At 32.5% G+C, this 25956-nt stretch overlaps 2 protein-coding genes across 3 annotated transcripts in view; one reads left to right on the top strand and one right to left on the bottom strand.

Moving 5' to 3' along the window:
- Positions 1–25956, top strand: part of LOC118181115 (T-cell leukemia homeobox protein 3-like) — a 144361-nt gene that overhangs the window by 41598 nt on the left and 76807 nt on the right. The window contains exon 2 of the mRNA XM_035350191.2: positions 23357–23609. Coding sequence (XP_035206082.1) covers positions 23357–23609 — 253 coding nt within the window. The remainder of the gene's footprint in view (positions 1–23356; positions 23610–25956) is intronic.
- Positions 17974–25956, bottom strand: part of LOC146993425 (uncharacterized) — an 86026-nt gene continuing 78043 nt past the window's right edge. The window contains exons 2-3 of one of the 2 annotated variants that reach the window (XR_015038773.1): positions 19273–19420; positions 17974–19181 (exon numbers count right to left, since the gene is read on the bottom strand). Coding sequence is in view for 1 of the 2 variants with exons in the window: in XM_085808619.1 (XP_085664745.1) it covers positions 18965–19181; positions 19277–19371 (312 nt within the window). In the remaining variant the exon portion in view is untranslated. The remainder of the gene's footprint in view (positions 19182–19272; positions 19421–25956) is intronic. The other variant, XM_085808619.1, reaches the window with a different exon arrangement.

Here is a 25956-nt window from a genome sequence, read left to right as displayed (position 1 = left end):
TGACCATGTCTATATTAAACGTATGTGACTGGAGGAATACGACAATATGCCACACTTTTTGACAGCCACTCTTTAACTGTAACCTCAAAATAATGTGCTTCAATGCACGAAGTTGCTGAAATACCGTATAATCTGAGGATATCCGAAAACTTCTTGAATCTCACGCTAGATCACCTCATGTGACTTTATAATTATACAGAAAGACTGAATCAATTCATTATCAGTCATAACGTTATTGATTCTTTGTTGATAATTACAAACTTTAATAAATCATTAAGTTAAAACTTTTTAATGCTAAAAGGTATACTAATAAGTTGAATGATTATTAATGTAAATGAGGCAAAAATTGTCTGCCTAAGGGTAAGAAATCCTTCGTGGAGAACTTTCTAAGGGAAACTGGTCCGTATTCATGTCACACATGACGTAAACCATAAAAAAAACTTGCAGCCAATCCATTCACCGGCATTAATAATATTAAATGTAATAAATAAATATAATTTGTATCAAAAGTAACTCACAGTTTTTGAAAATAATAGAATATTACTGAAGAGTCAAAATACATATTTTCTCACATGCTCACATTTATTACGGAAGCTCTAGAGTCTGATATAGCATCATTATGTTTTGAACATCGCACATAGAAAGACATCACCCTTTTGTTGAATATATTACTGCAGTAGGGATAGCAAGGACATTATTACATGTTGAAGCATAGCTTATGGAATTTGCTTCATACTTTCACGAATTAGCTTTTTAACAAATAAAATTTCGCAATCTTTATCTTTGTTGTACGCCCCTAAGGAAATAGTCAGATAAGGCTAAATTAGGCTGGTTGGTTAATATACCATTAAACGCAATACCAGTCACCCTGGAGATATCCTCCGAAGGAGAGCCCAATGATCTTACCTGTATGATTGTTGCTTTGTCCTGCTGAAATCGTTACTTACGGGGACGAGGAATTGCAGTATCCTGGAGAAACGAGCATGAGAGTGTACCGTTGAGCAATTGTAATAACTGTTTCACCCGTCTCATTTTCAAATATTCGTACTGCTGAATTACGTCAAATTCCGCACCACAAAAATTCCATTCCATAATGTCCCGTCGGCACTGTGACAAACTACTGATGTAGGTCTTGTGGATTCCCTGAAGACCAGTATCTGTAATTTATACTGTTTTAAAGATATTAATAGTTCTCCAAAGAATTCGGTGTTCACGGAGACCATATTGACTGTCAGTGCAGTGTATCATGCAGATGATCATCACGTAGGGCCACAGTGATGATCACGCGATACCATGCAAAGATCATCTTAATGCATCTTACATATTTTGATTGTTTTCTGGAAAAGGTGTTATAACATTAATCAAGCAAAATTTTGACTTTAATGTCTCGCCATATTGCTAAATCGTATAAGAACATAACAAATATAAGTAATTTTAGTGATCGAGAACTTTTATACACGTATATTAACACTAACAAGCAACCAGTTAAAATGATAGCTTTTTTTCATGGTAGAAGAAATTATATTTTAATCGTGCGCAGTTCCAGCATTAAAATTAACATCGCAGCTTGCCATCATAGTTTTGAAGAATTTGTATTTTAAATTCAAACACAAATTGCTTTCGAAGATTTTCAGTTGTTACTATTTTATGTCATAAAGTATTTTGGTAGAAACAAATGTTTAGTAGAATTCATATGCATGATATGCATAACACTAGAATTTTTCTTCGAACAAATGAGTAAAATGCGCTAGTTTTTTTTAAGCATTTACTTTATTCAGTGGCATTATTTTCACATTATGTTTTAAATAATGTGGATATATATGCATGGGAAAAAAGTGTTCCATGCTCCGTTCTGTACGAAGTAGAACGATGTTGCCTACAACTTTAGTAACTTATAATGTGCTAACTTATAGTACCTTATAATAACTTTGGTAACTTATAATGTAATAATAAAACTTATAATGTGCCTATAATTTTATGAATAATTTTCCGTGTTACAAATAGTATGTTTCATAATTTATGTCACATAGAAAAATAAGGGTACTTTTACTATGTATGACAAACAACAGGGATTCCCACTTAATGACTTTTGCAAATCTTCTAAAATAAGTGATCTAACGAGAATGTAAAAGAAACAGGCCAAATTTAAAATTATGCAAAATTCGATTTTACAAGAGTGTTGAAATTAAGTAGGCTCATTGCATTTCTAGAGACAATCTGATCAAAAGCAGCATTATGCTACTAGGCTTGACATAAACTTTCAAACTTCATATAGGAAAATGTCATTTATAAAGTTATATTTCTTCCCATTTCTTTTACAACAGTTTGTGATGAGGCATTGAACTACCCTTGAACATTTTCCTTGTACTTGGTTTCGGCAAATCTTGAACAAATAATCGAAAATCTTCTTACACTGAATAATAACTTATCGTTTAACAGCAGCCTCTCCAAGAGACTGGATATGAAATTATGAAATGAGTATTTTGTGGATATTTAGCGCACTAAATCTTAGTGATTTTGTGCATTTTAAGGTAATTTTAGAGGACAGCTCTAATTTAATGTGTCCCTCATTATACAAGTTATTGGTCGGTATTTTTAATTTTTCCGATTGCATTAAAACGTTTAAGGGAATTTATACTTTAAAAAATTTATAATATGTTTTAATTATAAAACATCCAAATGTAGACGCCGAACGTTTCTTCTTGTGCCTTGAAAAGAAAAGAAAAGATGACCGAGAATCAAGGGCTTGCATACGTTTTTTTTTTTTCATTTTTTCACATTTTTTTTTCATATACATTTTTAAAAACCAGAATTTTTTTTACTAGAATTGATATATTTGTTCAACGATTTAGAGATAGATCAATAAATGAGAATAAGCCAACATCCACGCGGATACAAGCAATACACGTGATTTTTAGTAATTGTCATGATTAGTTTTAATTTGGGTATAATTTCAAATGAAAAGAATATTAGATTTAGTAAGATAAATCATACACACACACTGGCCAATGAATTAGAAACCTTTGAGATTTTCAAATGAATGCATGCTAGAGACGAAGTATGCAATATTTTTTATGACGTGGGTTACACGTGGTTAGAATGCTAGTATAAGTAAGGTGTAAGAGTTCTTTTCACGATGAATGAAGTAAAATGGAAAAACGACAGATCGTTCACCATTTGAGAAAGGGCTTTTTGTTTATGCCTGTTTATCAGGGGACTCGATTTCGAAGACAGCAAATCTCACGGGGTTCTCAAAAGTATTAAAGGTTTTCAGAAGTTGGAATCAGAACCCACAGTCCTTCTATAGAAGACGTAACTGCGATTCGAGCACAGTTTTCCAAGAGAGTGATTGGCGTCGTCTCGGACGAATTGTACGGCAGAACAGGAAATCTACTGTGCTTCAACTGACACAGAGCGTCACCCAAGGCTTTTCCCAACAGATTTCAGCTCGAACCATGCCCAGAGAATTGCAGAGGATAGGACTGAATAGTCGGGTGCCTGTGAGAAAAACCACTCATTTCTGCCCGACATGCAAGAATTCGTTTGCAGCGGTGTCGGAAAAGAAGACACTAGACATCTGAGGATTGGAAACGGGTGTGGTGGTCAAATGAATCACGTTACACCTTATTTTGCACTGATGGAAGATGTCGAATTTGGCGAGAATCCCATGAAACCGAGAATCCATCTTGCCTTACTCGCACTGTACAAGGGTCTGGTGGGAGTATCATGATACGGGGCATGCTCTGCTGGCATGGAAGTGCTATTCTGGTGTTCGAGAGTAAACAAACAGCCATGAAATACCTAGATATACTGGCAGATTAAGTGTACCCTGCAATGTTGCATTTTACGCTGATGGCAACGGATATTTCATGGACGGTAATACACATCAAGTATAAATCGTGCCATAAGTGTTCAAAATTGGTTCGCTGAACATCAGTCTGACTTACAGCAATGTGTAGCATATGGTGGAAAACGCATCCGACAGCACTCCTTCTTTCCATCTAATTTACAAGATCTAAAAAGCTGCTTAGCCATTGCATGGTATTATTTGAAACTAAATGCACTCCAGAAGTATATAGATTCAATGCCCAAACGAATTAGAGCAGTTATTCGTGCAAAAGGTGGTCTAATAAAATATTGATCTTGGGTTTCTAATTCATTGGCCAGTGTGTGCATTATCTCAGTCCTAAAATGACAAATAAATGGACCCAAATACATTGGTTTATTTGCCATAAATATGTAATATAGCGAGACTAATACAACTAAACAGCCCTTGTACTTTTTTTTTTCTTATTACGATGGAAATAACAGCTCTTGTGAAAAATTATTTACTCCTTAAAAAAGATCCAAAATGCACTGAGCCTTTTTTTTTTAAATTTAAGGGTAACATAAAACTAAAATTGAGCGTAATCAATTATTAAATTCCCCAGATATTTTTTCTAAACGTTTTTCATGATATGTGTGATTGGTGAGGGTCAGATATCAAAACTTCTTAAGCTTTTTAAGAATTAAAGTAGATTATCGATAACAAGGTTGTTTATAAGCATTTAAGAGTTTTACAAGACAGCAAATCTGTCTTGTGAAAAGACACAAATTTCCATAATTTTCACGTAAATTATGGAAATTTGAAATTTTATAGATTTCAGAAGTTTCTAAGTTTGCCAATGAAGTTACTTTGACACAAAACATTTTCTCATTAGTTAAGATTAGCTTTAAAAACTAAAAATTTTTGTTTTTAACATATTATCGTAAATTACCTACAAAATATCGATACTATATTACTCAAGTTAAAATGAACCAGCATGCATTTACACACTTCGCTTGCTGAATTTTCTCACAGTAATGAATTTGTTTAATCTACCGTTCAGAAGTAAATTATCCTATACATTTATTTATTTATTTACTTTTTAATCAAGATTTTATACGTATAGATATAAGAAACCTTCTGAAGTATTTTGAATATTCATACTTAGTATGTCTTGCTTAATTAAAAATGACTTTTTGAATTAAAATCAGTAGACGAATAATTATAAATTTCACGTAAAATTTTATTTTTCATGTTCAAAACTTTATTTAAAATTTTCACGTTCTTTCCAGAAGAATGCAAATGCTACACCTTTAACAAAGTTAACGCTGTGCCATAAGAATATATTATCATATGCTTAAGAATTGAAAACTTTCTCTGTTCTATCAGGGGAATTCAAATATATTCAACAGTATGGAAATTTAAAATATTTACTTCATTTTATTTGATATTATATAACAATAGTAATTGTATTTTTCTTAAAATTAACACTTCATAATTATTTTTAAAGTACTTTCATGGAACCCCTTAACGATTCCAATATGTCACACATAATGAAATATGAAAAATGAAAAATATTCAGACAGTCGCTTACTGAAATACATCAAGGAACTAAACCTTCTCTTTTTTTTTTTAATTTACTTTCATGTAATATGGAGAACTAAAATAAGTAAATTAAATTTCACAGATACTAAACTATCAGTAAGTTAAGAAAATTTCTCAAAAATTAAAGCAGTTTTTTTTCTTTATTCATAATTTTCGCTTTATTGATTATTTTTTTACAGATTAATAATTTTTACATATTGATTTTAATAGCAATAAAAAATAAGCTAATTTTGCATTGAAAAATTATAAAGTATCGAATAAAAAATTTACTGAAACTGGAATTCACAACTAATTATTCTTAAACTGACACATAAAATCTCATGAAAAAGGAAATTATCATTTATTTCTGATGACATTTCTCTCAGCAGAATAATCTTTTAACACGGAATTCTCCCTTAAGTAAACATTTCTTAAAAATAATATGTTATTGAATTTTAGAGATATTTGTTCGATCTACGTGAATTCCATTTAGAGTATTTGATAAAAGTATGAGACAAATTTACTGGATGAACCAAAATAGGCATCTTGAAACACATTTTATTGCTTATTTTATTGCTTATAAAGTAACAAAACACAAGTATAATCTCGAAATGTATATCCATAATATTCGGTGTCTGCTAAAAGATTACAAATAGAACTAGCCATGGATACAATGTGATACAATGTGGAACTACATACAGTGTACTCGGAAATTGTGTACAGTGTATAAAAGGACAAATTGACAGGTTTGTTTCATTCATAGGAAGCTTTATACATTTTATGATGAATCTATTTCCATTCTTAAAATTTATCTTCGATAGCTTAAATAACAATGTTCGTTTTTATTGTAAATAAAAATAGAGCTCAATAACGTGCATCTATGTAATTACATGTATTATTGTTTTAATATTTGAAGAAAAGAAAATGCGTCCCGAAAATAAAACTGATCATATGTGAAACCTATGAAAAGAAGGTTGTTGACATCACTAGCAAACCATATTCAGGAAGACCGAAAGAATTTTGAGAACGATGAATTACAAGAATTTCTTGACATAAATGTGACTTGGAACATTGCCCACCTTGGAAAATATTCGTGATTTTTTAGAGGTATTTAAAAAATAAATATATATTTCAAAATCCTACAAACTTTTGCATATACATAAAATATCATATGAAACATATGAAATGCTTGAAATATATTTCGTACATGTATTTTTAGATTTAGCATATTTTATATAATAGCATATATTAGCATATTTTATAAATAGAGAATTCTATGCACAATGTTCGGAAAAACGCGATTGCAACATTTATTTTTTTTAGTAGTGATTTCTATATATTTTCAGTTACAAAATTCCTCAAACTACAACGCGTTTTTTTGTTAAAACATTTTCAACACTGCGAGTGCCCACAAGCGGCCGAGCGGAAAATCACTCAATACAGGTAGTTCGGTACGAGGTTCGAAAGCCGCGTGATTGCATGGGCATTTTCGTGGTTTTTTCCCATGCGTAACGTGTAGGAGAGCCAGTTTCTTTCCAAAAGTCCTCCACGAAAGCACCCTCCCCTTAGGTTGATAGCTCTCGAGGTTTTGCCGTAATCACATAATTCAAACCAACACTGCGAGCAAGAGCTTTTTGTATAAATAAAATCTCACATTTTAATATGGCCGCAAAGCAAACTTTTCTAATTAGCAAAATATTCATTAGGATTTAATTAGTTTAAATCTTTAATTGGCAAATGGTGAAAACATATGTTGCTTTTGAGCAACCATGCCAAATGAGGCGTTGATGTAAAACATTCCATAACTTTATGTTCAAAATTCGCGGAAGTATTCGAGAATGAATTGATTGGTTTAAATTAACAGGGAAACTGAGCTTTTGATTCAGACTTAGGGAGCAACTACAAAATAAATTTTCTTCCTTAAATTTGATTTAAATTTTATTGTTTAATTTCAAGTCTACTAGATGCTGCGCTATTAATGTAAAATAGAAGCAAGTAATAAAAGCGAGAACAGTAGATAGCTTAAGAACAGGAATTGCGGTATTTTCCCACTATTCTTTTACGTGGAAAGCTTTAATGTGCCTCGTCAAAAAACTGGCAATCATTCAAGGAAATTTCTGATTTCGGCTCAGGAAGAATTAAGGCATTTAGAGTCTGTGGATTTTTCTTCCCGGAAATCAGAGCCCGTAATATATGAAATCAAGTTCTAGTGATGCAGATATAGAATGTGTGAATGCACGAGTTTCGTCGTTCCGTTATTTTCCGAATGTGTGTGGATATGAATGCCACAGCATGCACCAACTACAGCTACGTCAGAGGAAATTTGCCAACGGGAAGAAACACCATGCACTGACATATTCCAAGCACATATCCAAAGGATGTTTCTTTCACTGCCTAAACAATGTGGCAGCAATTATTGCCAACCATGGCGGTTATAGAAATTACTAATTTCTTTGTGTTCTGCAAGTCGAAGAAGGCTTTAATGTTAAAAAAAATGTGACACTCGTACTTTAATCATTTTTCAAGCAAATATAACTTTGATATCCCCTGCTCTTCGTGGTGTTGCATTTTGGATCGCCAATAGTGTATTAATAGGCCATCAGAAAGCACTGAGATGTATAAGGTAACTTCTCCCACCTTCCAGCATGCCTTCGTGGTGTAACGGTTAGTAAACTTGGCGGGTATTTGAGAGGTCCAGGTTCGAGTACCGGGGAGAGCATTGCTCATTTTTCAAGTCTTCTGCTTCAAAATAACCTAATGAATCAACAGATTCTTAAATAACAACATATTTAAAGACAAGTGCTTTAAAGTACAAAAACAATTGCCTAATTTTTAGTCAAGAGAACTTTTATCATGATTCCAAAATCTTATAGAATGGATTTCTTTGTTATTGGACTAGATTTCTATTGGCAGGATTTGCATGATCTGCTCACAATATAGTGCACTTCTTTTGCATGATATAATTCAATGAAGAAATCTAAAGTGTCTTCTAAGTGTAATTACTAGTGTTTACATTTGGTTATTTTTCCTAACATTTGAAGGCATGGTTTTTAAAAGCATATGTTATCTCATAATTTTGAATCTTTTGTTTCAATTGCATTATGGCAGAGAACCAAAAACTAATTCTTCAGGGCGATGTGTTCATATAATAGTTGTGCACAGCTGTCCTTACTGTTTAACAGATAACAAAGATTTTCACACTAAATAACAAAGAAGTATATAACGCTATACATAGTGCGCTATTATATTTCACTCGTCCTTAGAGTCAACTAAAGACTTAAATTTGTGAGACGGCTTAAGATTACTTCTTAATATACTTCTCCCAGACATGTAGTTCAAATCACAAAATTTGTCAAAATAAGATAGATGATATCATGAAAACGGTTTCAAAGGCCGGGGGGGGGGGAAGAAGACTTTGCAAATATAAAGTCTAATTTTTTATATGTCCCCTATAGGGCAAAAGTTTCCATTTAGCACAATATTTTTAGTAAACTACTTTGACTACTAAATGCAAAAGGTTCTGCCATTGTACCTGCAAAAGTAATAGAAAATCTTAGAGAATAAAATTATTGACTAGATGATATATGCATACCGCTGCCCAGTCATAAGGGTACCGGAAACAAGGATGACATTACGTACAGATACCCGTACCCATCAGAAGTTGAGTTTTTAACGTGAAAAAAGTAGCTTTCATAAAAGTGTTGGCAACAATTTTATGAAACACGGGGGCTCATCTATGCAAGCTAAAATATTATTTGCCTTAATGATTAAGTAACCAAGAAGAGGATGAAAAGAAAACGGCGGCACTTTTAACAAAAATCCCTTCAGTTGTGCAAAAGCCGATACTTTTGCGACGAAACCGGATATTTCATAATAGCCCTTCCATTTTACTGCATATTCATCCTTTTTCATAAAGATTCCGACACCTTTATACCAAACCCTGATCTTTCATAATAACTCCAGGATCCGCAACTAGAGACATTTTGAGAAATGTGCAAGATGTTACCGTTAATACAATATCGGCGCGAACATTTTCGTGGCTCACATTTGATGCCCGGACGTCCTTTTCGAAGGCTTCCACTGACAGCAAATAATCGTCGTATATGTTTGCAATAGTGTCGCAGCGAAATGTGTGAAATACAAATAGGACAGTGTAATATTCAGCAACGAATATTGCTTCTACCTTAGAAATGATGATAGGCTCGCGATGCTGTGGATGCAACGTGGCCATCAGGAGGATACGTCTATCGTTTTCGAGCATCGCAAGGCCTGTTAACGTGGATTAATGTTTTGGAATGACATTAGTGATAACAGCAGTTCGCATTGTGTTGGGAAGGCGTTATGTTCATGATCTTCTGCAGCCCACTCTTTCTTGGTGGGACTTTTATTCATAGCATGCAAGAAGACATTTTTCAACAAATAATGCACGGCCATACACTTTGCGCCTCAACCTGACTGCATTGCAAGATGTGCAAGTGCTCCCTTGGACATAACGAACCGTTGATCACCCACCAACTGAGCATTTATGGGATCTGATTGAGCACAGTTTGAATGCCGCTTCACCACAAAACGAATATCAATTAAAGGCTCACATCAACAGTTGGGGATATCAGATAATATCATTCACTCATTAATTAGTTCGATGCAAGAATATACTGCCCGAAAAAGGCGCAAAATCATTGTGATGGCCCTTACATTTAACCTTCTTGTAGTTGTACATCTTTGAAAATTATATTATTTAAATGCTTGATTATCTATCTGAGCAAAACATTTGGTCTGCTTCCAATCATTCTTTCATGGTGCGGAATTTTCTCTTTCAGGCAGTATAACTGTATATATACGTATTCTAAACAACATATATTTCGAGCCTCTTTAAGTATTTTATGAAATGAATTCAAAATATAAATATAATGGTTGCCTTAAAAAATGTTCTACTTTTTCTTCTTTCTTTCCCCTTTCCTACCATTCCTCTCCCTTTCAAAAACAATTCTTAGAATACAGGTAAGCATTTTTAGGCACATCGCAGAAATACTGTATGAAATGGAGCTATTTTACTTACGTCATTCATAAAAGTCGAAATTTTTAAATTTTTGTTTATGGATGAATAAATTTAAATCAATTTCAATAAAATTAATGGTCCATTTCAAGTACTTTAAATTTATAAACTTAAATATTTTTATACGAATTTGCAGACATTCGTGATCTCATATATGACTGAAAATACATGACGGTTCTTTCTGAAAATGCAGACTTCAAATCTCGAAAGCATTGATAAAAGGTAGAGATAGGTTCTGTTATTAATCTAGAGAAAATTAGATTATTTAGACAATTAGACAGAATATATGGAACTAAAATTTTGGATAAAGTAAGTAAAATTTTATAAAAAAGTTATTATATTAAACATTGTATAAAATACTTTAATTTAAAAGAATTATTGCAGAAAATTCTTTTTAAATTTTAACAATGTTGATAAAATTATCCCGCTCCCATAGTGTGCATACCAAGTCTTCATTTTAAAAAAATAAGGTTTTGTAATTTTTGCAGTGCTTGGTTTCATTCCGAGAAGCACCAGCCTGCAATTTTATTACAGTTCCTTGCAATCAACACAAAAGTGCTGGCACCTAAATGCCAGCGAAGAGGTTCCGTTTCATGTCATTAATTAATTAATCTAAAGCAAAGGAAGATCCGACTCCGAAAGGTACCGGCATTTTTATGTGGTCGCTTTTCTCTGGTTAAAAATCGATCTTCGTAGGAGTGCAGAAAATTTATGCCTAGGTAGCTTGAGAATTTTTCTGTCTTGGCAAATAGTGTGCCAAAGGCAGGGACAATTTTATAACTGTGTACAGTTATCAGGAGATCCCTCTTTAAGTAGCAGCAGAAATTGATTCTTTTCATACTAGACTTGATTGATGGGGTTGATTTAAAAAAAATGAAGCTTTTCACTTTTCTAATGGTTCGTTATTGAATAAAGCAATGATCATTATTAAATTTCGGATAGCCCCGTAAAAGTATTAATTATACATATTTCTCTGGCTTTTGTGCATAATGATACAGAACGTTTGTATATAACTTTTTAAAATCATTATGAATATTTTTCCAACTAGAATTTTTTCTCTATGTAAGCCATATAGGAAATTATATTTTATATTTATGGAATAATTTCAGGGAAAATGTTGAAATTGTTTGCATAACATTTTTAGTTTTATTTTGTCAGTTCTGTGATTTGAGTGTGTGTGTGATTATGGCAAAGCCTCGAGGGCTATTTGCCTAAGGGGAGGGATGCCTTCGTGAAGGACTTTCTAAGAGAAACTGGCTCGCATACACGTTACACATGGGGAAAACCACGAAAACACCTATGTAGCCAGCCCGTTCGCGGGATTCGAACCTCGGACCGAACTACCAGTGTTCAGCGACTTTACCGCTCGGCCGCTGATGGGGTCCTTGTGATTTGAATTTCGCGTCTAAGGCAAATATTTAAAGAAGTAATGCTAGCTATCCCTCGCTTTACAAATACCAAGTGCCATGCGCCTGTAAAAAGCTTCAAAATTATTCCAGCATACAAATGCAATATCACAGTGTATAATATAAATATACAATGCATTTTGAATTTCCATCATGTAGGATATCTCCAAGTTAATGCAATTCCTCTATGTTACCTTACAATTCCTTATATCAGTTATTTTTAATCAATTATACGAAAGTGATATTCCGGAAGAATTATTCTGTAGTTTAATTCCATGAATGGTCTTGTAAGAAAAACAACGGATTAAAAATTATAAATATACATTTTTTTTTTAATTAAATCTGGTTTCGTCAATATTAGTTATATTTAAACACTAAAGAGGTTAAAAGTTTCTTTTAAATTATAAATACAGTATTTACGTGAGATTTTTCTCCTTTTTTTTACTAAATTTACCTCCTGGAAAATCTAGAGTGTAATATTAACGGTATATATCACTTGGTATTTACAAATACCAAGTACCATGCGCCTGTAAAAAGCTTCAAAATTATTCCAGCATACAAATGCAATATCACAGTGTATAATATAAATATACAATGCATTTTGAATTTCCATCATGTAGGATATCTCCAAGTTAATGCAATTCCTCTATGTTACCTTACAATTCCTTATATCAGTTATTTTTAATCAATTATACGAAAGTGATATTCCGGAAGAATTATTCTGTAGTTTAATTCCATGAATGGTCTTGTAAGAAAAACAACGGATTAAAAATTATAAATATACATTTTTTTTTTAATTAAATCTGGTTTCGTCAATATTAGTTATATTTAAACACTAAAGAGGTTAAAAGTTTCTTCTAAATTATAAATACAGTATTTACGTGAGATTTTTCTCCTTTTTTTTACTAAATTTACCTCCTGGAAAATCTAGAGTGTAATATTAACGGTATATATCATTTTTGAGGAGTGGACTTGAAGGAATAATTTAGAAAATAAAAAAGCACATGTGACTATGTGTACTAACATAACTGAGTTCTATATTCCAAAAGAAGTTAGCTACAGTTATGAATTTCAAAACATTTTTTAAATCATATAACTAATTTTATTATCTATCCGTACCTTAAATGTTGATATCGTACATCAGAAGTTTTTAAATAATTTCCTGAAATTAAGCGGGGAAAATACAAGCACAAAAAGTAAACAACATTAATATACAATTTCGGAAACGTTTTAATAATTATTTGCCAACTACCATGAAAAGAGGTCCACAGTATTAGATGGGAATTTTGGTATCAGAACTACGGATCCAAAGAAGCCCATCTGTGTTAGATTTTGTAATGTCTGACAGCAGTTCTATTCGGAAAAATCTATTCTTAAAAGTTAATTAGTTATTCTAACTTTATAATTTAATTTGATAAGACTGTCATTTAAGATGGAAATAACTTCCATCAACTTTAGCATGGAAAACTGCTACTAGATAAATATTGTAAATTATTTTTGTGTTCTAATGATGTAAATGGAAATATGAGGCTATTTCTCTTTGGGAAACCTTCCATGAAGGCATTTCTCTCTTTCGACACATAATCATAAAGTGATTTTTCGTGTATAAATAATAAATGAGGCAATTAAACTATTTCAATTGTAGAATCTTAAAAGTCTTAAAACTTTCAATTTAATTAACAACTAAATACTTATAAAAACTTAATTGGGGCAACTTTGTAAAATTTAGAGATGAGACACATCCTAAAAATTCTAGACGATAAATCTGAATCTTGAAAGGATAAAGCATCTCCTGAATCCTTCACGTAAGAATAATAAATAAAAAAATTAGTTAATATTAAAAATTTTTAATTAAAGCAAAATTTGAAATTTACGTGTAATGAAAAATAAATTTAAGAATGCAGTTTTCAAAAAACACCTATATTTTGTTTAAACTATAAATTAAATTTAGAAAATGAAGAACACAATTAAAACCTATAAATCTTAAGGTTTATTGTATCAATTCATTTCGAATATATGTTTATGAATAACAGTTATTTTTTTTTTTTTTTCATTTTCCAGAATCTTCGTAAATCAAAATAAGTATAGAGAAGAAAAGAATATTTCGAGACGTAACGTAGAACTAGCCGGAAATGTTAAATTCACTTCAGTAAATTTACAGTATGTCACTCAACATAAAATAATTTTTTTTTTTAAATTAATAGTCCTGTTGGGTGCAGATTAAGCTAATCTTTGAAATATTTTGAGTTGAAAAATTTAATGACTTTTATAGGTGAGGCTTCGAAAGATTTGATTAAGTAAAAAGACCCGAAGATTCGAATTTTTGAATCTCGAATCATTTTTTCAATGATACAAATGTCTCATCCCGAGTATAAAAAATTAATAAGTTAACTGCCAAATTTTTTAAATTAAATTTTTTCTTAACAATACGCTGTCTTTACGTCATGAAAGAAGTGTACATTTACCGTATTCATTCCTAACGTTCATTTTGCCCATAACGCAATTTCATTCGTTCCTTCGTAAATATTTTTTAGTAAAAAATGTGCACTGAAAGTGCCAAAGTTAAATTAAAATTCATGTAAATATTTCTTACTGCAGCCCAACAGCGGCCAAGCGGTCAAGTAGCTGAACACTGGTAGTGCTGGTCCGAAGTTCGAATTCCGGACTGGATGCATAACCTTTTTTCGTGGTTTTCCCTATGTGCAAAGTGTATATGAGCTAGTTTCCCTTAGAGAGTCAGTCTTCCACTAAAGCATTCCCCCCTTAGGAAGATAGCTTTCGAGTACTTTGCCATAATTAAACAAACAAAACATTCCTTACTGTAATATATCATTTATAAGCAAACTAGTCTTCACTAGTCGGGAACGCCCGCAAAATAACCGAATGGGAATTATGGTAGGCAAAGGGTTACAACTTTCTTTTCCATGTGCTCTTGAACGTACTGTACAACTCAACTACCTGTGAAACTGGAAACTGTTTCAGTTACCCAAAGAATGCAATTTATTTTTTGGGATTACCTGCTCCAAAAATTCTTTTGGCTGCAATTGTAGAGTTCAAAGTGAAAACTAGTGGACGACAAATCGTCAGGAACTTGTTTAGCTGATTTGATATGGCTTCCTCACTGCAGTAGTCCGTTAGGAAAGGACGGATGCAAAAAAAGAGTAAATTTAGTAAAGGGACGGATTTCTCACGTATATTTTGTTAGTGTAGGATCAATACATCCAGCTAATAGTTGGAAGACTTGAGTTGCAGACGGGAACACAGTTAATGTTTCAAGATAGCTTGTTCTAGAAATTATAATGACTTCGAAAGTGATCTTGGTACAAGTCAAGAGACAGTATCGCATTCCTCAAGAAATCCACTTACTTTTTTTATTTGAAATAACAATGGTTGAATTTAACTAAATTAAATAAATCATCTAATCAACTAAATCAACTAAAATTTTAAAAAAAATCCCTGAAAACTGTACTGCAAATTTAGAATTTACTAACTGCATTTTTCCTCATTTTGAATGAAACAAAATAGTGGAATATTCTTATTTTTGATTTCTTTGCTAAGGTGCAACGTACATTCTAATTTTTCAGTTTAATTTACAGTATAAAACATATTTTAGGACTTGATTTTGGAATTTAAATGTCAATATCAAGCATTATGCAAGTTCGATTATTTGTTATATGAAATTGTAAGCTTATTCAGTAAACTCAGTAATTTTCTCAAATATTTAATTCTAGAAAATAATTACTAATTAATTTTTCTCAAACTTTCATCATGTGAAGCTAATTGTAATAGAACTTTATGCATGATTTTATATCTATCTGTCTATATATATATATATATATAAACTGCTTTATACATTCTGAAATAGCCTTCAGATATGGTAAATCTATCCAAAATCTTATTCCAAGTACTTTTAGCTAATTTTGTTTCTTCGTACTGAAAATATTTAACAAAATTATATTGCAATTTTTTTCGAAAAATACGCTACAGTTCGCATTCATTTTACAAGGTTTTATTTCCGGCTAATAGTCTTTAACAGTCTTGACACTATATTCAAACCCCACTTCTGTTTATCAGAATGAGGTCACAACTCCTTGCGGCGCAGTCCTTGAACAGAAGACATCCAGGCAGTATTATGTTCGCTTACCGAAAGAGAATTTGCCTGATTGCAGAAAATTAAATTTTATTTGTCAAACCCTAGCATTAACTTTTAGAGTATTTTTCTACTCGCTTTGTCAGTTTAACAGAAAGATATTTAGAAACGCATTAACGAGTCCTAAAAAAATATTACCGAGAAAACGTCAGCAATCTGTATTATTTTTAAAAGAGCACTTACAGTTAACATTTGAACCTTAATTACTTATAGTTGGCATTTTTTTAATACAGCTTTCTTTTCCGATTGTGATGGCAAATTATAGACCGCAGCCGTGTTTTTCCCACGGAATTGCCGTTTGTAAAGAATTATAGGAATAGCGTAATTACATTCATTCCCTAAGGAACTTGAATGATGGATGCGATTTGACTTCAAAACGCAGTACTGCGCACACGTGATATTCACATCGAATCGAATCCGTGTAATTTTAGAGCGCTTTCTTTAAGCTATACATTGGGTTATACATACCTTGTAACAGAAGAGGATTATTTTGTATCCAAAACCCAGGCAAGGTCTGCAATCTTCTTAACAGAAAAGTAAAGTTCTTAATCTTATATGATGACGAATGGCTTTTTGTGACCTTGGATTAATTTGCATAATATTCGGTTTCGGATACTGAAGTATATACTTTGAGAAATAAAGTGGCAGTCGAAATACGTTAGCTTTATCTTTTTCTCAAATACCCGAATGAGTGGGAAAATTTGAGCTCATCATCATCGCATATTTTAGAAGATACAATGTTAGATTTTACCCGACCTTTCTTCAGTCCAGCGCTCAGATGAGATAATAGTTTGATGCAGATTATATAAGTAATTCTTTTAGTGTAGTAGATCCAACTTCAGTGTCCCTAAACATTTTATTTATTTATTTATTTTTTTTTTTTTTCATCTCAACACCATTTGAAGCAAACAAAGGCAAAAAAGCAATAAAATGTTGCTCATACTAAAAGAGGAGAAATGAAAACAAGAGTCGTTCGAGCTAATATATTTAACATGCATTGAACAAATGAGTGCTGACATTAAGGCAGTTGTCTAACTAACGAACTGGTTAAAAAGTCTTTTTGTTAAGAAGACTCTTGTTTATTGCCTAGGAAGTCCAAAACAGCACTTGTCACGTCATTGCCTAACTACAAAACCAACGACCATTAGAGAAATTTACAGAGGGCGAAGATAAAAATGTCTCGCAATGAGAGATCTACATTGCGAGGCCATGGTTTTCCATTTAAATGATATAACTTTTGCTTTGTAACTCTAACAAAATAAGGACAAGCAATGTCGTGGCTTCATTTGGTTTATCTGATTATGGCAAAACAGTCGAGGGCTATCTGCCTACAGGAAGGGATGCTTTCGCGGAGGACTTTCTAAGGGAAACTGGCTCGTCTATACATTACTCATGAGGAAAGCCACGAAAACGGCCATGCAGACAGCCCGTTCGCGGGATTCGAACCTCGGACCGAACTACCAGTGTTCAGCGAATTTTACGCTAGGTCACTGGTGGGCAGCGTGCAATAGCGTGTAGTGAGACGATCTCTTTGCAAAGGTTATAAGAGCCTCATTTATTCTTAATAGATCGGGCTGACTGAAAGACACAACTTGAATCCTTCTGCAGCATAAAAAAATAAAAATAATAATAAAAATAAATAAATAAGTAAAATAATAAAGGTTCATACTAATATAATTTGGATACATTTGTAGCATAGAAGTTTTAAATATGTGCATCAGACGCAGTTCTGAACGCAGTGAATTCCATCGCTCTTAATACTCGATCACATCTTTGTACATGCGTATCTAGGATGCGATACACATAATTAGTACGATTACAACGCTTTCGAACTAAAAATTTTGATCACTGTATACACATTTCTGAATTACGGAGGAAGCTAAACTTTGCATCAACTGTCTTAGTTATTAAATTATTACGATGAATAGTGTCTATTTCGTTAATTGACTAATTCTGTTAACTGCTCACCTTTAAAATTTACCTCTGTGTGTCGACTAGTTGTAAAAGTTAGTTTAAAATTTTGATTCCTTATCACTGGTGAGATTAACTTAAAAAGCAGTACAGCACAAGTCTTATTAACAACAGCAACTGACTATGATTTAATAGCAAAGTGACTGTATGCCACGGAGCAGGCTTCCTTCCTAGAAATCTATGCGGAATGATGCCTGTTTGATGGAAGAATCTCCGCGTAGGGCTGACAGACGTAGCTTTATTCAGTTATCACCGAAGAGTTTCATGGTTAGGCTAGGTTATTTTTTCTTAGTCACCTTGCATAGTAATGCGACGATTATTCGTGAGGGGATTTACATTTCACAATAATACGCCTTCGTATTTGAATCACTGAACAAGTCCATGGTCATAGTAAAGGCAAAAATGGAGAGTCCAGATTCATCGTGCCTTTGTGAACATTTCCGTGGAATTTCTCCTAAGAATAATGCACAATGATTAGATGTTACTAAGCCGTTGTGCTATCATGCATACCTGTCACATAACGTGGTTACTGCCCATAAATTACATACATTATCAATGGCCTTTCCATAGGGATACATGCCACAATTATTAATAAATTAATATGGATATCCTCAGTAATACTTTAGGTTATACCAGATAATAGAAGACTTTTGCTAAGTATCTAAATACAGACATGTTTGAACATAATTTCATTGTATAAGAACAATATATAGTATAACAATATACACATTCGGTATGCCTAGTATAAAAACAGTACATAAGGAGAATATAAGTACTGATGTTGCATGTATTCAGCATTACCAATACTACTAAATACGGTATAATGAAAAATTTTACAAAAATACAATAATAATTTTACAATAGTAAGTTACAACGATAGCAGGATGAAAAACTGAATGAACTATTCAGAATATACTCTCAAGCAAGTGTATATTAACAATAGTGTGGCTTGAAATATATTGATTAGTTTATTAAGAGCACCTTTAGCCTCATTAAATGGAATGTCCGCTCTTTCCAGTATAATTCTGAAGGCTTGGACAGGTGGTGTCTCTTTGTAAACTCTCAGAAGAATGCGTAGTGGTCAGAATTGCCTTGTTGACCACACTCGCATGCATCGCTTCAGCAATCCCAAAACGTTGCAGGTACGTCGGGAATGGGCCGTTGTCAATGAGGAAGGTAGTTAGGGCTGATGAAAACGAACGATTGCGTCTGTGGAATAATAAAGTGACTAGTAAATCTACGTGAAACTAGAGCTTAACTGGTTCGGACAGGCAAAGCTCAATTAATTTACAACACTTACCAACCTTAGCAAAGGCAAGCCTTCACTTCTATTCTGATCAGCAGCTTTTCCTTCTGCAGGCAAGCAGCAGCGGTGGCAATAGGGTCGTCTCTTCTCCATTCACACCGATTATAATTCTCACTTGAACCTACGCGGGTTTCCATAAAATCTGGAAACGAGGCAAAAAAGAAAGCATCAACATAAGTTTAACTGTTAGTCAACTTAAATGAAATGTCACAAAATTATGTAGTAAGATTTCCTCAGCCCTCTCTATTGTCAAAGCAGCTCACTTTAACATAGTAGATTAAAAAACCTAAAGCAATAATACAAATTATTTGCTTATTCCATGTTGCTCGATACTCACAGCCATTGCAGAAAATTAGTTTGTAAACCAGTGTATCAGATATCAGGTAACACGTTTCCATTAACTACCATTAAATTTAAAATTCCACTGTTCAGTCAAAAAGAGGAAAATTTAGTTTTTAAATTTTGAAATCAGTAAAATGCCACAGAAATTATTTAATGAAAATTTAACCATAATCGTGGATTGTAATTCAGCTTTTTATTCTAGATCTAAAAGACTATTCTTCAATAGTTTCAATGACGTTTATTGATAGAGTAATTTAAACGAAGAATTGTTAACAGTAAGAAAGTTTCCATTATGAATAACACTTTAGGATAATCGGCTCATTATCTTTTTGTCTATACGTGTGAAAAGCAATAAGCTTTTATGCAGCCAGCTAATTCTTACTAGGAAATCATACATGAAATATACGAGTCTATGTTTAGAGATTTTCATCATTTCCACTACTGTTGCGACCGCCCCTTTTGTAAAGTATCAATGCTGCAGTCGGTTATGCGTCCAATCTGGTAACCAGTAATTTAATGGGCACACTTTTATTAATGATGACATGGCTTTGTGAGGATAACTTCTTTACAATGATGATAGCTTTTGGAAATATCATATCGTGACTGACGTAATGCATTAAGATGTTTTTCAAGACCAATAAAAAATGATAAATACGAAAGAGGAGCTTATAAAAGCTTATTGCAAGATACTCTTGAGATAGTTTTTACTCAATCTGTTTTTCAATTTTGCTTTTGCTAATTAGAACTCGCATTTCTACTTACGTACTCAGTAAAGTGCTTCAAAATATCAATTGCCGCAGCAAATCAATCAGCGTTATCGTAAAATGTAATGATGGCCTGAAGCAAAACACAATGATTCTTCGATAATAGATTAAAACTATATGAAAGTAAAAATGATTAAACTATTACTATGTAGAGTCTAATGTTTTAGCTATCATCGAAAGTGTCTAAACTCTTAGCAGACGTTAAGTGAATTATTAAACAAAGTAGCAACTGAAACCTGGTGAAGCGTGTAAAAGACCCTTTATTAAAACTCAGAACTGAAAGCACACCTTCTGCTTACAAATCAGTTAACCACTTGTTATGGCGAGATAAGTTAACAAGAAGTCAAAATGTGAAATTTAAACTCTAATAAACTAGTAACCGAGGGCTGCACTATCACTTTACCGCGAAGTTAGCTCAAAACTTAGCAGGCGTGGAATTCAACTATCGGCAATAATAAAGCAAGGCTGATGAAACAAGAACTCTTATCTAAGATCGTGACCTAGTAACGTGGCAACGAGAGGCAAAAGACACTCTGTCTTACGAATTCAAAACACAAACTTTAAATAAACGCGAGCTAATTTGCATTCTAGCAGGAAAACGAAAAGGAAGAAGTGACATTACAAACACAAAACATAAAATAACTTGTAAATTAACATAAAGAAACCTCACAACTGTAGTGAAACATTATAAAGCTTGCGTGAAAAAATGAGATTAAGCTAATGTGCAAATTATTATAGCTTATAGTTTCGAAGTAGTCGTTTCATGATTTATGTCGGGATTATAAGAATATTCAATTAATAATAAAGAAAGAAAGAAATTAAATGTTCTCTATTGTAATTCTAAAGTAACCACACTATCAGCCAATATTTATACTGGTTTCAATATAAATTAAGCAACGCATTAGTAATAATGTGAAAGAAAGATGTACTCAAAAATTTAACCAACCTCATATTCATATTAAGTTTGACATATTAGGCTTAAAAATTATGATTGAAGGAATTACTAAGGATAAAGTAAAAGAATGAATGAGTTGCAGTTAAGAAAACAATATTAATTATTAAATTTTCATCATTTCAAGAGCATATTAAATATATATTTCTAGATTATAGTGTCCGATTATAGTAATATTTCTATAATATAGTTAGTATCACAAATACTAAATGTGCATGACTGAACTTTTTAACGAATACTGCGCAATATTTCACTGTCTTTGCGTCTTACAAGCAACTTAATATCAACCTAAAGACCGGTGAGAAAAATTAGACCATTAAGAAAAATTTACATTAATTTGGCCTATGGTACCTCAAGAGTATTACATAATTACAAAAGCGGCACACAAAGTGTATTACATAATTACAAAAATATGAAAAATGCAGTTTTTGTTTCTTGTTGTATTTTAACTCTTCTGGCTTTTAGTAATATAGAAAAATAATATTTAAAACTATCTTGTGTCTGCGAATTGATGATATGAACTCTGCTGTAAACCATTCGTGTAAATGTTCTAGAACATTTTTTAAACTTTTGGTAAGTCATAAGAGAATATTTGCCAACACACTACTCGCCAAGAACTAAGAAACAAGTGTATTCGATTACAAAAAAATCAGGTAAAAATCTTTAATCATTAAACAAGATTTAAACTTGAATACTGAAAGATTTGGGAAAATTTTAATTAAGCATTAATATTAAAAAAAGTGATTGAAATACTTTATAATGTAATTACTGACAGATAATTTTATGAAATATCTTCGAATTCTGTATTAGTCGCGATACTTTCTTGCTATTTATGATGCCTCCTATATCGTCTTTAATAATCGAATTGTATCCACTGTTATGAACACAGCACCACTTACTTGCAAAGGGAAAACGTTAAGTTTCCGTTGTAAAATTTTCACGATATATGCAAAAGTTATTTTAGTTTAAGTAAAAAGGTTATGTTTATTACACTAACAAAGGCAACAAAATTTATTTCAGACATTTGTAATGAAAGTAAGCTGAGTAAAGTTGTTCGCTGATTATTATAATTATTATTTTCGTAATGCTTAAGGCACTCTCAAATTGCCGTGAGTTCTTATGCTTCCAGTTTTTTAGAAATCTAAAATATCGATGAGGATTTAAGCTAGGATTGAATATCACCTAACTACGATTAATTAGTTGATTTTTTTTTCCTTCCTCATACATTTTGTTTTAATTTAGGCCATAATACTGTTAAAACACATTTTTATATTTAGTTTTAAGCAGAAAATTTTTAGCTTGAAGATCTTTCCTTCTTTTAGAATTAAAGTAGATTTCGTTCGAAACTCCTTCATTACAATAGAAACATACTAAGAAAATAAAAGACATTATTAAGAAATATGATGCTTTTTTCATTACACTGAAAACACTGGTTAAAGTGACAAAGAGCAAACAATAAGAAGAGGCGAATTGCCTCCTTATCAGGAATGAATAACACTGAAGCTCTTACAGATAATCATTTCTTATTTAAAATTATTGATAATATCACCTGCAAAATGCAAAGCTCACTTTCTAAAATAGCATATTTATTCACATCTGATAAGTGAATGCTTTATAACGTCTAACCATTTCTTTTCAAACGCATTATCTATTTTCATTTATACAATGCTATTATAGATAACAATAGGCATTTTATTTCGAAGCAGGAGACGTGAATAATAAAATAATATGCAATGACGCCAACGCCGGACATCCTGACTGTTAGCTGGATGTGCTTTCTAATTACACCAAGAAGTCACGCAATAAGGAGGAAGGAAAATCTTACACAGTTACGAAAAGAAATAAAACAATAATCGTATACAAGCTAGAATTTCTTTAAAGAAATCATAACAAAAATGTAAAATTGTTCGACTGTTTATTTTTTGCAACTTATCATTTAAGCAGTTTTTTTTTTTTTTTTTCTGAAAACTGATTTTGTAAATTTTAATGATACGTAATCATTTTTCTAACACCATCGTAGTGCCTTTTTCTCTTCCTCCAGGTCTTCCCCCTGTGGCTCCAAGGAGGATCGGGCACCCGTACCAGAACAGAACGCCCCCAAAACGTAAAAAACCGAGGACTTCTTTCACGCGAATGCAAATATGCGAGCTTGAAAAGCGATTTCATAAGCAAAAGTACCTAGCTTCTGCAGAAAGAGCTGCCCTGGCCAAACAACTCAAAATGACCGATGCCCAAGTCAAGACATGGTTTCAGAACAGGAGAACAAAATGGCGGTAAGAATTTTAAAATTAATATTTCAGTAAGGTGAGCATATTGATAGCAGTGTAATTGTACACTGTGACACTTGTTATTCTAATCCTTAAATTATATTTCTTTTCTCTTTGGAGCTTTTCTTACTCATCATGAAAGCCTAGCGAAAAAAATCTTTCTATTTAAATCAACCAATACACTCTAAATATTATGCATATATAGAGAGAGAAATTCCATGGCCTACAAACTTTATATCCTTTACTATTAATATACACCTTCACTTAAAAATGTGCTCTAAACAATATAAGGAATTTTATGCGAACAGATTCAGTAATGGAAAGAGAAAGGCTTTGAAGAAATAGATGTAACTTTTTATATGCTTCCCGTAGGAAAAAAAAGCACACGTTAGAAAAATTTTTCTTTTTCTGTAATAAGATAAATCGGAAAAGTTCCGCACATTTGAGCGAAATATTAAGATTTAATAAAATAATTATTTATCGGGTAAAGCGACAAAATTAAATAAATAGTGCAATTTTATTAAATATGGTTTCATTAAGCTTCCTTTGTTTAGTAGTTGTTCCCTGAGGTTTAGGAACAATTTAAAGGAACTTTTAGATATTTCCCCGACACTTTCAATTTAATGCATTCATTGGAGGAATTTAATTTTAATTCAAAAATTATTTATATAGGCAACTTATCTTCTGATATCTTTATGAATTTTGTTCGCAAAGGTAGAGAACTTTTCATGTTCAGCTTATTAAAACATAAGGAACATTTTTCTAACTGGACGTTTTGCTCCATAGGGATCATTTAAAAAAGTAAATTTAGTATTTTCAGAATCAGTCTATCCGACATTGCTGGAATTTTTTTAAATAAAATTCTGTATCTGTCGCTCTGGACGGTACAGTGGTTGGCCGAGACTGCCTTACTAGTCCGAATCCAGCGCTAGTTCGACTCCCGCATAAGGCTTGGCTGATTGTGCTTTTCTCCTTTCTCACGAGCCTACCATCTGCGGGGCGTACTGAAGAACATTCTCCTCATCACACGAGGGAAAAAGAAAAAAAAAAAAAAGACCGATTAAGCTATTTTCAGCTAATTTGCCTTCAAGTAAGGGAATGAGGTGGCGCCACGGGGTGAGGATTCTCTATCAGATTTAGAGAAATTTTATGACTGGAAGCTTTTTTGTCAGAGTTACAGTTTTGAAACTGATTTAAAGAAATTATTGATACGATCTGAAAATCAATCTTCCTTATCACTTTGTTTGGTAGAAAAGGTGTATATCACCTTCAGATCCCTTCTAAGTGAATTATTATGTTTTCATTAATTCACTTGTAAGGTAAAGCTCATTTTATGTTAAATAAAGTGCAAAAATTTTAGTCTCATTTTCTTTAATGAATGATTCCTCAAAATAAGTCATTTTGATAAAACAAATTTGAGTATTTTATACAGAATAATGTTTTTCGAGCCCTTCAAAAACAATTACCGAACCGTTCGATAATCCTAAACTGAGTTTATACATTTTTGAAAAATGTCGAATAATTACGCAAGCTCTTGAAGTCATTCATCATTGTGAAATTGCCTGACTTAGACCACAAAATCAGCTTTTACTGCGGTAGTTTCACAATTGTACAAAGACATACCTTTTAATCACATATCCACTTTTACACATACAAATTTTAAAAGAATGAAAATTAGTAGCTAAGGAAATAAAACCTGTAGCCCCCTTTCACAGGCATGCTATGTGTGTACATATACTTAAGTTAGAAACGGCATATCAACATCTTGAAATTCACGGAAGAAAGCTTTTGTTGTTATGGCTAATTCTCCTTATCTAATCATAGTCTAGAACACGTCCTTCGCCAAGAGTGAAAAGGTTGCGTCTGTTAGTTGGCTATGACCTTGGAAACTTTATAGGCACGAAACGAGACCACATAAGCTTAGTCCCATTTTTGATAGAGCTTACAGAAAATGGATACCTTGGATTTCCTGATCTTCCTCCCCTACCATTAACCAGCCGATAGTATTTTAACTGCGCAAAGGTACAATGTATATTTCCAAATCTCCTTGTCTCTCCCCCCCGTACCTAAATTTGTGTCCAATGACATGACAATCGGCACTGCTGACCACCATACAGAGTAATGCAACACAGAAAAAAATGAACCGAAGTTCAAATTACTGAGAAAGTCAGAAAAGATAATTTCATGAGTTGCAAACGTACTACATCTTATTAGCCATCAACCTGAAATATAGTATGGGCCTTTCTTTTAAATTTCGAAAACTCTTTTTAATAAAATTTCAAATTTGTTCAACTATTAATAAAATTTTTAATTTTGTTAATTGAGACATATCCGACAACACATTTCTATCTCT

This window comes from Stegodyphus dumicola, chromosome X1 (genome assembly GCF_044657685.1).
Source record: "Stegodyphus dumicola isolate Sdum_Otavi_A_Nest chromosome X1, ASM4465768v1".
Lineage (NCBI taxonomy): Eukaryota > Metazoa > Arthropoda > Arachnida > Araneae > Eresidae > Stegodyphus > Stegodyphus dumicola.
This window is presented reverse-complemented; position numbering and strand designations above follow the sequence as displayed.